General features: G+C 42.4%; 1 protein-coding gene across 2 annotated transcripts in view; it reads left to right on the forward strand.

Annotated features, from left to right (window-relative positions):
* LOC306925293 (mannosyl-oligosaccharide 1,2-alpha-mannosidase IA) overlaps positions 1-12,230 on the forward strand; it is a 249,564-nt gene that overhangs the window by 107,452 nt on the left and 129,882 nt on the right. For both annotated transcript variants that reach the window (XM_079504034.1, XM_079504033.1), the window contains exon 2: positions 5,869-5,965. In XM_079504034.1, the coding sequence (XP_079360160.1) occupies positions 5,869-5,965 (97 nt within the window). The remainder of the gene's footprint in view (positions 1-5,868; positions 5,966-12,230) is intronic.

Consider the following 12,230-nt stretch of genomic DNA (forward strand, 5'->3'; position numbering starts at 1 on the left):
TGATTGTGCCATCAGAGAACGCACGCACTATGCTTAATAAAAAACTTTAAAATTGAAGAGAACGCACGTACACAGATGGACAGACCCTCTTATAGACGGGTGGCCTCCTACAGAGCCAAGCCACGCTGTAAAAATATAGCTGTGCATGCATATATATATTTCTTTTGTTATGGTTGAATTTTAATGCTTTTTAAAGCACAGATTGATTTGAAGAGTCTAGCTGAATCTAGAAAAGATTGATTAAATTAAACATTGACTCGAGTAGGCTACTCAGGGAACACAAAGTCTACAAATATGTACAACATTTGGCAGAAGCTGTGAATAAATAAATATATATATTGGCACCGGTACGCCCCTTTTACTTGTAAGAGCAGTGCCATCATAGCCAGCAACGGAATTAGAAAGGTGCGTCTCAATACTTCCTAACTGCAGCAGTGACAGAAAAGCACAAGGTCAGATACAAATTAGAAGACTTTTTCAAATGCATTTTTCAGTCTTTTTTCAATATCTTTGTCCAAAATGTTGGCAGCGGTTTCTCATGCTTGGAGTTTTGCCCTGATGATTCTAACTGAAAGCTTAGCTTTTATTAAAGAAGCATACAACCAGAGAACTTGCTGAGCCTTGGGTGACAAGGACCCTTACTGTGCAGTAAGTGGGATATAGCTGTAATTAGAGTGGTTGTCCAGGAAAAAGGCCACAGAGTCCTAGCCCAGCTTGTGATAGCATGTTTACTATGAACCAGCTTAGTAAAGACCACAGAGTCCTAGCCCAGCTTATGATAGCATGTTTACTATGAACCAGCTTAGTAAAGACCACAGAGTCCTAGCCCAGCTTGTGATAGCATGTTTACTATGAACCAGCTTAGTAAAGACCACAGAGTCCTAGCCCAGCTTGTGATAGCATGTTTACTATGAACCAGCTTAGTGATCTACTCAGAGGGTCTTTGTACACGGTGCTCAGTGTTGCTGGTTCACTTTTCAAGTCCACTATTTTGCCTCAATTTATCAACTGCTTTCCTGTTTAGTGTGGCTGTAATATGTTTCTTTTCATATTCGCATTGGAGATATTTTCAGTAAATCCTTGTAAGTGATATTTTTACATCTCCAAATGGGATTATGTTTAGACTGTGGTATACAGCAACATGTAATATAGCCTGTAGTGTAGTGTATATTAGAGTAGCTGAACAGTGTTGCTTTCATAAAGAGACCTATAATTTATTTTTATGTAAGTGCAAAGACTCTAGTTTATCTCCATTTGGACCCTTTTAGATCACTTCTTGAGGCCATAACCCATAATTCCCTGCGTCCTTTGTCCTGTATCATTGCTTCTTGGTTCGGGTTTTGTTTTATACAATTGGCTGGGAGAATGCTTGATTATGATTGGCTCATCTCCATAATCATTCTGCAGTGGATGGATGTTATAGGCTCTGCAGCATACATTTAAACCATTAAAAATAGACCTCAACAAGCTGTACTCTAATTCTACTGTGAATTATGCCCCCCCCCCCACGCTACAGGGGGGGGGGGGGTCTTTGGCAACCGCTCTTTCTCAATGTCTATTGAGAAATGTTTACTATTGTCTATTGTTGTCTATTGCAATGTAATACAAGTATATTAAACTACAATAAAATGTGCAAGTATAACCAATGTAGCCTGTGATTTATATTCTCAAAGAAGCACAGTAGCAGCATTAACGACATAAAGACAAATAAGATATCCTGCGCAAATTATTGAGTCATTTCAAAATTGTGATTAAAACAGCAAAGTTAACAAATCAAATAATGTTCAAATGTCTAATCTACAGCATGAGACGTTGGGCTTGAAAATGTCTATAATTGAATTGTAGTTCAAACCTTCTTCAGTTAGGAGACAGAATTGTTAATGACTCATTGCAGTGTTTTTGAAATAAGGGCCTGTGTTAGTGATTAGTGTTTAGTTAGTAAATTAGTGATTTAGCTTAAGGATTTTAAGCTTTCAATAACGGAAGTGACCAAGCACTTTTTGTCACCCTCCATATTCTCTCCGTATACACCACTTTGTAGTTTTCCCTGAAAGCCAGGATTTGAGACCATGTCGGGTGTTTAGGGAATAAGAAGGACCAGCACTGAGATAATGATACTCTGTCCTGCTCATCTCTTATGGGCGTACTCATTGAATCCTCTACTGATCAATATGCTTTTTATCACTGCTATTTTTGTGAGACAGACCAATGTTTCTACTGCTGGTCTTCATTTGTTCAGAATATTATTTTGAGCCAATGCAATATTGAAAAGCTTGCACCCATGATTTCCGTTACCCGTCATACAGTGACGTGATGTCAGACATACCATGTTTGCAGTGATATTGCACCTCTTAATGGATTTAATGGTGTGCAACATAATCACTCTTGCAGACACTCCTGTCATGGGATGATCCTACACACCATCGACCATGGCTGGGCATGACCTTTGACCTCAGGCTTCGCCTTGCAATTGGCAGGTTGTATCCCTGGTCAGTCCCTGATTCATTTTAAATCACCTGCTGTGATCTGCTATTGATCTGCTCAGCAACCAGCCAATTAGTGAAGCAAAGAGTGGTACATGTCTGATCACACTGGAACCGTGTCTGTGTCTGCTTGATGTGTCCCTGGATACGCTTCATGCGTTTGGCCTCTTTAAAAGCCGTGGGGGGCTTCAGGGCTTGCCTGTAGCCTGTGGTCATTGATCTGTGCTGTAGTGTCTTATGTTTGCATGTCGTGTCCAGGAGCTGTGCGATCTCGGTCCTCCCACACTTTGACCCTTGCAATAGGCTGTACACATAGGCAGGATCTATTGTGAAGATCACAATAGATCATGTTTTCATGGAAAATTATCCCAGCGTGAAGCTATAATAGTGGAGAGGAGAGCTGACTTGCATACTGGTCAGGGACGTGGGCTTTATTTTGGTACAGCTGGAAGGCATTTGATTTGCATGCAGTAAAACAGAATTTGTTGTGCAGTGATTCTCTAAGCTGAAAGGCGTGAATATCTAAATAGCCAACATCTTCTGAAAGCTTAAAAGATAGCATCTGGAAGGTTAGAGTTATGACATTGTGATTCATGCTGCCATTATCCATTTTCTATGCCTAATAGCCATGCTGTCTGCGCATACCATCTGCCTTTGTTTTCTAGTTTTCCTTGCTTTATTTGATGTTGGTAATAAACTATTGCTGTTCTGGCATGTTTTATATCCATGCTATATGAGATTTTGTGTTGCACAATGTCCTTCATTCCTTTTAAACACTAAATACTTTTGGTCTGTTTCTTTTAAATACTAAATACTTTTGGTCTATGTTTCTTTTTAAGTCCCTAGAGAGCCTAAGTACGCTACACTACTGCCTCATGCAGTCAAGGAATGGATATAGAGTTTCAAATGAAACTTGAGACATTTGAAATCAGAAGGTTTTCATTCTGTAGGGAAAAGAACATTGCGCTCCAATATTGTCTGATGTAAGCTCAGGCTGACAGGCTCCATCCATACTGACACTGTGGCCATTTCTGTTCTTTCAACACTGCCCTGAGAGAATGATTACCTCACAGAAGTATTCGCAACATCAATATCCTTGCTGCTAGTCCCCAATACTCATGCTTTGTGCTTATTCATCCACACTCTGTCTCAGCATACCCCTGAATAAATTGCCACCAATTATTTGTAAGTGGGAATGTGAAAGAAGCTTTTGAAATGCTGATTTGATGGAACACTGGAAATAAAGAAAGTTATTGGTTACTTTCAAACCATACATTTGTTATTTTCCCTTAACCCATTTAGACCTGAGGACGATTCTACAAATGTCTTCTGAAGAACCATCAGTGGTTCTCAACATTTTTCACATCAAGGATCTGTATTTGGCCGCCGACCCCCATCTGAAAATATGTTTTCCAGGGACCCTCCCAGAAGCAAAGATTTGAGTTAAAATGTTCACTCTGAAAGAATTGATTTGTGCCACAATTTCTCGGTGAAATACATTTTCACACTTTTAGACCACATCCGTGGTCATCATATGGACATACCTTTGCCAAAATAATGGCAAGATTTTAATTTTTGTGTATTTTTTTGAGTGGTGCAACCACTCCCTTACGGAGCTATGTGTGTGGCTGGGTGGCTGTCTGTCTGGCTGGGTGGGTGCGTCTGAGCACGAAAAAAGCACGGTTGTTTTTCACCACCTGTGCGCAACCTAACACACACACGTGCACACACGCACATATTAACTGTATATATGGTGATTTCGGGTGTGCCAGTATAGTACAGTAGAAGGTACAGTAGAGGGACACCCACACAGTAACTCACAGTCATTTCTCAACCGTTTCGGACGCAGGGCGGCTCGCCGGAATCCTGTGGGTCTGGAACTTCCGCCCCACACAACACTGCCTCGGGGCATATGCTTATGCAATAGGGGCGGGTGAAGTGTGGCTGCGCCAGGCTAGAAAACTTCAGTGCTGGAGTTAAGCAGAGTTGTCGAAAGACGCTAACAAACAAATTTGTTAAATTGAAAAAACTGCCTCGTTACGCCCTCCATAATTGTAATGGTCAATGTCTGTGTGGAAATTCAGAGCCATTGGTGCAGCCAGTGAGGAGTAGCGACATGTCTACAGACAGACAGACAGACAGACAGACAGACAGACAGACAGACAGACAGACAGACAGACAGACAGACAGACAGACAGACAGACAGACAGACAGACAGACGTCCACATTAATTGCTCAGTTTTCTTACCTCTATCTATTTATACTCACCTGCAAGGTCTTTGGGATCACAGCCAGTGCCATGATCCATCTGATATGGAGAATGTTGGTTGTTTTAGAGTGAAAACAGGCTGTATTGTAGATGTTTCAGCCAGGTGTGTTTTTCTTTTTTCCAGAGGATATTCTGCTACAGCCTTGTCAGTGGTAATGTTATGTTATGTACTGTATGTTGACTAAGAGTCCCAGACTCCTCAGGACCCCTGGGAGTCTCATACGGTATTGATGACTGAAATGGCACTGTAAAACTCCACAGCTCAACAGTACAAAGCTAAACACAATAATTTTGTCCATGTCAGTTTATGCACCTTAACCACCACCTGTTTTAAGATTTTCATAACGAAACATACAAGCCACACTTTTATACCAGCTTTCAAGTAGACCATTGACAACAAGTTGTTTTGTTACAAACCAAGCATCAGTGAGCATTAAGCCTTCATAAGATGTACAGTATGCCCTTTCTGAAATTAATGGGCATATGAAGTAATACTGTACTGCATAATCAGTATTCACTCTGCAAAAGTGAAACATTGGCAAGCTTTGGATTGAATGCTAATTTCTGTGACATTTGCATGGAATTCACAAATATATTCGATTAATATCAACCAACTTCCCCCATGTTCATCTAAGATAATTATAAGTGTGTTGCTCCAGGCAGCATTGATCAATTTTGTCCCTTCTAGCTGAAATTATAAAAATCCCTTTTTTTTCTCGTTCATAATTTACCCCATGTCACTCTCCCTTTCACTGCGGCAAACACTTTTCTTCTCTCTTCACTTTATCCATCTCACATCATGGAGAGGAGATCGATTTCAGAATGCTTTTCCTTCCTCAGATGCTTTATAATCTATTTATCTTGCGTTTCATCCTGTGACATCATTCAAAACTTTAATTTTGCAGGGGCTAGCTGCAGGAGAAGTGTCAATCCCATTGTTTAGCAATGTGTTTTATGTGTGATAATTGCATGCTCGTCCTTAATCCAGTCTTGATCAATAAACCATCACTGACATTGCCCAGGGCCACTCTGGTTTAATTACGTCTCGGTCTGGGGGCAGGTTGTTTTTCTATCAGCCTTGATGACCGGTGTGTCTGCCCTCTGTTTGTGTTGCAGATGATGAAGTTTGCCTGGGACAACTACAAGCTCTATGCCTGGGGCAAAAACGAGCTGCGGCCTTTGACAAGAAATGGACATATTGGCAACATGTTTGGTGAGTGGCAGCACCTGCCCACGGGCATCAAAAGACAACACAGAGATTAGTTTCTTTTCATTTGAATCATTTGGTATACAGTATGTGAAATATGATTTATTGAGAGGTCTGATGCACACAAAGGTCTGAACTCCTGCACTGTAAAACCGAACACTTCAAGAAACGATATTCTTCATTAACATTATTGTTTAATAAATAAAGCATGTAGCAATGGTTGCGTTAGGCTGGTAATTTCTGGTTTTGACCTTTCTTTATTCAAAGGCTGGAAAATAACATTCCCCCCAGACATCCTGGATGGTAAAAAAAAACAACGCCACAAAAATGTATTAGTATTATTTATCATCAATGTAAATCAGCATCAGAAGAAAAGGCAGCACAAGTTCTAATATTCTTCTGTAGTTTGTGGTATTTTGGGGTTGCTTTCGGCCTTGCTTTGTGTTATTTGGGCTGTTTTGGGTATTTTGGGGGCATTTGGGAACATCTTTGGGTTGTTGTTGTTACTTTTGGGTATTGGGTTTTGGGTGATTATTATGACCCTCTTACCATAGTTGTTAATCTCTGCATGTATTCCTGTGAATCTCGTTGACATTGTTGTGGTGAATTAAACACTGTAGAGCTCATTGGTCAAATGTTTTAAGATTGCGTCAACAAGAGAGACCATTAACATGCGCACATGTGCATGTTCAGTGTGCACATTTAAAGCCTGACACCTACTGTATTTATACTCACACACACACACCGGACCCGCAGAGAGACAGAGAGAGGGAGAGAGACACCGTTTTACTTAACTTCTTTAGACAGTCTACCTCTTGTGGTGTGCCTCCTGGTGGAGATTGTTGCTCCATTGAGCACCCTTTTTGTGAGTGTCATACAGTTAATTTAGCATAGAATTTGTGAAATTATATTTATAATCACTATCATTGGGACTTCCGGGGCAGCGCCATGTGAGGACATCACGTTTTGGTTGAGCTCCCTACCAGTATTGTGTTTTATGTAATTAAACAATCAGTTTGTCCACAAAAGTGCCACAGACGTGCTTGGGAATATTAACAGAGTCATTGAGGACATTTTCACAAGTTTTGCCGTCGTTATAAAACTGCAGGCGACAATGAGCAAGAAGAATAAAGCTAGCCCTGATGTTGCTAATGCTAAGGCTACACCGGCCGGTGGACAAGAGGCTATCCTCCAGGCTATTGCAGATCTGAGGAAGGAACTTCTCGACAAAGGGGAGGCCCAGGTCGAGGGGATTAAGACCCAGGTCGACCATCTCCGGGCGGAAATTAAGCAGGCTAATGATAATGCCAACGCTAGGATCGAGGCCCTGGGCACACAGTTCATGCAAATGGAGGCTGCCGTCAGCGACCAGTCTGATAGGATCATCACCTTGGAACGAGATCTTGCGGCGGTTCTGAAAGAACTAGCAACCCATAAAGCCCGTTTGGAGGATGGTGAGGCTCGGTCCCGTCGATTTAATTTGCGTATTACTGGAATTAAAGAAAGGAGGGAGGATGGAAAACGTCCAACCGACTTTGTGTCTCAGTGCCTGAAAGACGCCTTCAACCTCTCCAAGCTACCCACCCTGGATATTGCCCATCGCACTTTACGCGCGAGGAGTGAGGAAGACGGCGCTCCACCGAGAGCATTCGTCGTCAGATGTCACTACTTCCAGGAGAGGGAAGAAATTCTGAAGAAATCCAGACAGGGGAACCGAGTGACCACCACGGATGGAGATGTTATCCACGTCCATCAAGATTTTACGCACGCCGTGGCCCAACAGCGCGCTAAATTTAATGAGGCACGGGGCTTGCTCAGGTCCTGTGAAGGGGTAAGGTTCGGGCTATGGTATCCTGCAGAATTAAAAATAACAACATCGGATGGCAAATGCACAAGTTTCAAGGATCCTGCAAAGGCTAAAGACTTCATACAGAAGAATTTGCATCCAAAGAAATAGCGGCGGCGACGCGAGTGATTAATGGTTATCTGATGGCTTTGATGTAGCGTCTCTTATTCATGGAGCGCCCAGCGGACTATAAACGGATTGGACTCAGCGGCCGGTTCGTAAGGATTTAAGTTTTATGGATACGCTATATTTACCCGGCAACTAAAGGTGTGTATCTTTGTGCCCGTTTTACTTTATTCCTTCTCTTTCCCCGGAATGAACGCCGTGGCACGGGTAGGCTGCACTCTACTTTTACTATTTGGGTTCTGATACTGACGGGACATTTGGACCGATCCGCTGTGTTCCTTATTTTATTTTTTTCAATTTGTTTATGGACTGGGTTAACAATACTGTGTGTGAATATATATGTAGTATTATATATTTCACGGGGTTTGCGCAGTGAAATTGGCAGCGTTTGGGGGGGGGGGGGTGTTTTATTTATATTTGTTTTCGGTAACATAAGGAAGAACATTCACATCCTCTCATTCTCTATTTTATTTCTATTATCTTGTCTGCTTTATCCCGTTGCTTCACGACGGTGTTATTTGTGTGCTGTGAGACGCTCACTTTGTATTATGTATGTTGTTGGGAGTGGGGTCGGTCGCGTCCATCTTGTGTGGACGCGGCCGGCCTCATCATAATTTATCATTGCATCTAGCAAATGTGGGAACACTGAATTGCTTCGAAGGCTGTGGTTCTTTTTTCTTTTTCTCATGTGAAATGTGATTGAGGTTAAACCAGACGGGACTGGCCGAGTCTGTGGACTCCCGACTCTCCCCATGATGTAAGTGGGGTTGGTTGCGTCCATTTTATATGGACGCGGCTGGCCTCATAATCTAATTTAATCTAATGTATTTACCGGAAATGGGGACACTGATTTGCTTTGTAGAATATAGTTTATTTTTCGTCTTGTGAATGAGGTGCAGAGTGGGTCGCGTTTATGCTGTGTGGGCTGGGCCAGCCCATATTATTATTGTTTATTATTACACCTCAACGTTTTATTTTGAAGGACGTTTCCCTATTCCTTTCACTTCCGGGGTCAGGCCAACGAGGCACTTTCCAAGAGGGTACTTCAGAGATTCTGTCAGAGATTTGGTCACAGTGTTGGGGTGCCCCCTACTGGAATATACGTCCTTATTTGCCATTATGCATGTGTGCATTGTGTTGGTGTGAGTGAGTTTGGGTGTGTGTGCGTGCGTGCGTGTAGGCATATAAATGTACCATTCAAAGTGGCTATTATTACTGTATGTATGTGTGGGTGTGTGCGTGTGCATGTGCATGTGCGTGTACATGTGTATTTGTACCTTTTTTTTTTTTTTTTGTGTGATGTCATGCAGATGGATATTCAGTGTTCCAATTTTAACGAGCATGTTTTTTCAGTTTATTATAATAGATAAAGACCGATTGTGGTCAGACTGGTTGGTATTATTTTTGTTTTAAATATTGCACGGCTCTGGTAGGGCTCAGCCCCACAGGGTAAGCTTTGAGTATGTTTTTGTCGAACGAGGACAGAGGAACAGGGGTTTTTGCAGTCTCTCATTGGGGGAGGGGCCGGCAGAGGGGTTTTTGGATGTTTTGTGTTATGTGTTTGTACTTTTGTTTTCCTTCATGTTTTTTGCTCATGTCTACAAGGTTGCGTTGTTCTTGCAGAGAGTTACGGCTAACTAAATGGTACTGTACCTGTGCTGCTTCTGACCGGGAGGTCATTTTGTTATGTTTCCCACCCAGATATGGCTGTACTTAATTCTAATATATTTGGGGGGGCCAATACAAAATTTACAACATGGAACACTAGAGGGGTTAACCACCCAGTGAAACGCAGCAAAATATTTGCACATCTATCAAAATTGAAAACCGATATAGCCTTCCTGACTGAAACACATTTGCTTAATAAGAACCATAACATGCTGAAGAGGGGGGGCTTCTCCCAGATTTTCCACTCCAAATTTGATGCCAAGTTCCGCGGTACAGCCATTCTTATACATAGAGATGTGCAGTTTGTACAATCAAGGGTGATATCGGGCAGTGATGGCCGTTATATTATTGTGCAGGGACATCTGTTTAATATACCGGTGATACTGGCATGTGTTTACGCCCCCAACTGGGATAATGCTAAATTCTTCAGTGACGTGTTTTCTCTGCTGCCAGGCTTGAATAGCCACAACTTGGTACTAGGGGGAGATCTGAATGCGGTTCTATGTCCCCTGCTGGACAGATCCAGAACAACACCTGGAATATTGAGTAAATCAGCAGAGACAATTAAGGCTTTTCTCCAGACATATGGAGTGATTGACGCATGGAGGTATAAACACCCAGGGTCTAGGCAATATAGCTTCTTCTCTGCACCACATCAGTCTTACAGCAGGATTTATTATCTTCTCTTGGACAGGAGGCTTCTCCCTTTTCTAAAGTCAAGCGAGTGCGAGAGCATTGTTATTTCAGACCACGGTCCAGTCACTATGACATTGAGCTTTCCAAACAACGAACCCCCGCAACGAATATGGCGGCTGAACTCACGTCTATTGTCAAATGAAGAGTTTGTTGTTTTTATCAACTCCCAAATTGATTTTTTCACGGAAACAAATGAACATCCAGACACAAGCCACTGTACCTTTTGGGAAGCGATGAAAGCATATTTGCGGGGCCAGATAATTGCTTTTAATTCCGGTTTGAACAAGAGGCGGTCTACACGCCTCAATGAATTGACATCTATATTAAAAGACCTTGACAATAGACACTCAGCCTCACCATCCACTGACTTATATAAGGAGAGAGTTACTTTGCAGACAGAGTTTGATATTTTATCTTCTGGGGTGGTGGAGGACCTTAGATCTCGCCAGGAGTTCTATGAACATGGTGAACGAGCCAGCAAATTGCTTTGCCACCAGCTAAGACAATCTGCTGAGGCCGGACTTATTGCTGAGATTGACACCTCAGATGGAATAACCACAGATCAAAAAGCCATAAACAACCAATTTAAGAAGTTTTATGAGGACCTCTACACCTCTGAGGGGTGTGAGGATGTACAGATGTCTCAGTTTTTTGATAACCTTGAATTACAGACCCTAAGTAATCAGGACAAGTCTGACCTTGATCGTAACTTGTCTGTTGCTGAAATTGATCGCGCCATTAAGAAGATGAAGGGTGGAAAGGCTCCAGGGCCAGATGGCTTCCCAATTGAGTTTTATAAAGCATTTGCTTCCAAGCTAATTCCTATCTTGAAATGTGTATATGCAGAGGCATTGGAACAGGAGTCACTTCCACCCACAATGACACAGGCCACAATCTCAGTTCTCCTCAAAAAAGGAAAAGACCCTCTGAAGTGTGAATCGTATCGGCCGGTCAGTTTACTCTGTTGTGACTATAAGATTTTAACTAGGGCCTTGGCTAGTAGATTGGAGTCGGTTATTCATACGGTGGTACATCCAGACCAAACAGGTTTTATTTTGGAGCGTCAACTCTTTGGTAACGTACGCAGGCTGTTCAATATCATTTACTCCCCAGATGCCCCGCCCACGGCGGAGGTCCTGTTATCGCTCGATGCTCAAAAGGCCTTTGATCGGATTGAATACAAATATCTCTTCACGACCTTGGAGAGGTTTGGGTTCGGGCCCACTTTCCTAACCTGGATTAAGGTTTTGTATGCTTCACCACAGGCCTCGGTTCGCACCAATAAGATGATCTCCAACTATTTTCAAATAGGGAGGGGCACCAGACAGGGTTGTGGACTGAGCCCTCTACTGTTCGATCTCGCCATTGAACCATTGGCGGTCGCTCTGAGGGGCGACTTAGACCTCACCGGTATTGCTAGGGGCGGCCAAATGCATAAACTATCACTTTATGCAGACGATCTGATCCTGTATTTGTCTGACCCTCATATTTCCATTCCGAAAGCATTAGATATTATCTCAAGATTTGGCAGGTTCTCAGGCTACAAAATCAACCTCTCTAAGAGTTTGTTATTCCCTGCTAGTGAGTTAGCTCGGAAGATGTCGTTCGGGTCATATCCACTAAAGGTAGTTTCTGATTCTTTCACATACCTGGGAGTGACTGTGACGCGTAGATATGGGGACTTATTCAAGTCGAACTTTAGGCCAGCCCTGGAAAAGGCTAAACAGGACCTTGTTCGTTGGTCAACATTGCCTATATCACTGGCCGGCAGGGTTAACTCAGTTAAGCTGACAATTATGCCTAGGTTCCTATTTTTATTTCAAACTGTGCCCGTTTTTATCCCAAAATCCTTCTTTAAAGAGCTAGACAAATCCATCTCAGCCTTTATTTGGAATAAGACCACCCCGCGTATTAGAAAGGCATTTTTGGAAAGAC

This window comes from Electrona antarctica (assembly GCF_951216825.1).
Source record: "Electrona antarctica genome assembly, chromosome: 6".
Classification (NCBI taxonomy): Eukaryota; Metazoa; Chordata; class Actinopteri; order Myctophiformes; family Myctophidae; genus Electrona; species Electrona antarctica.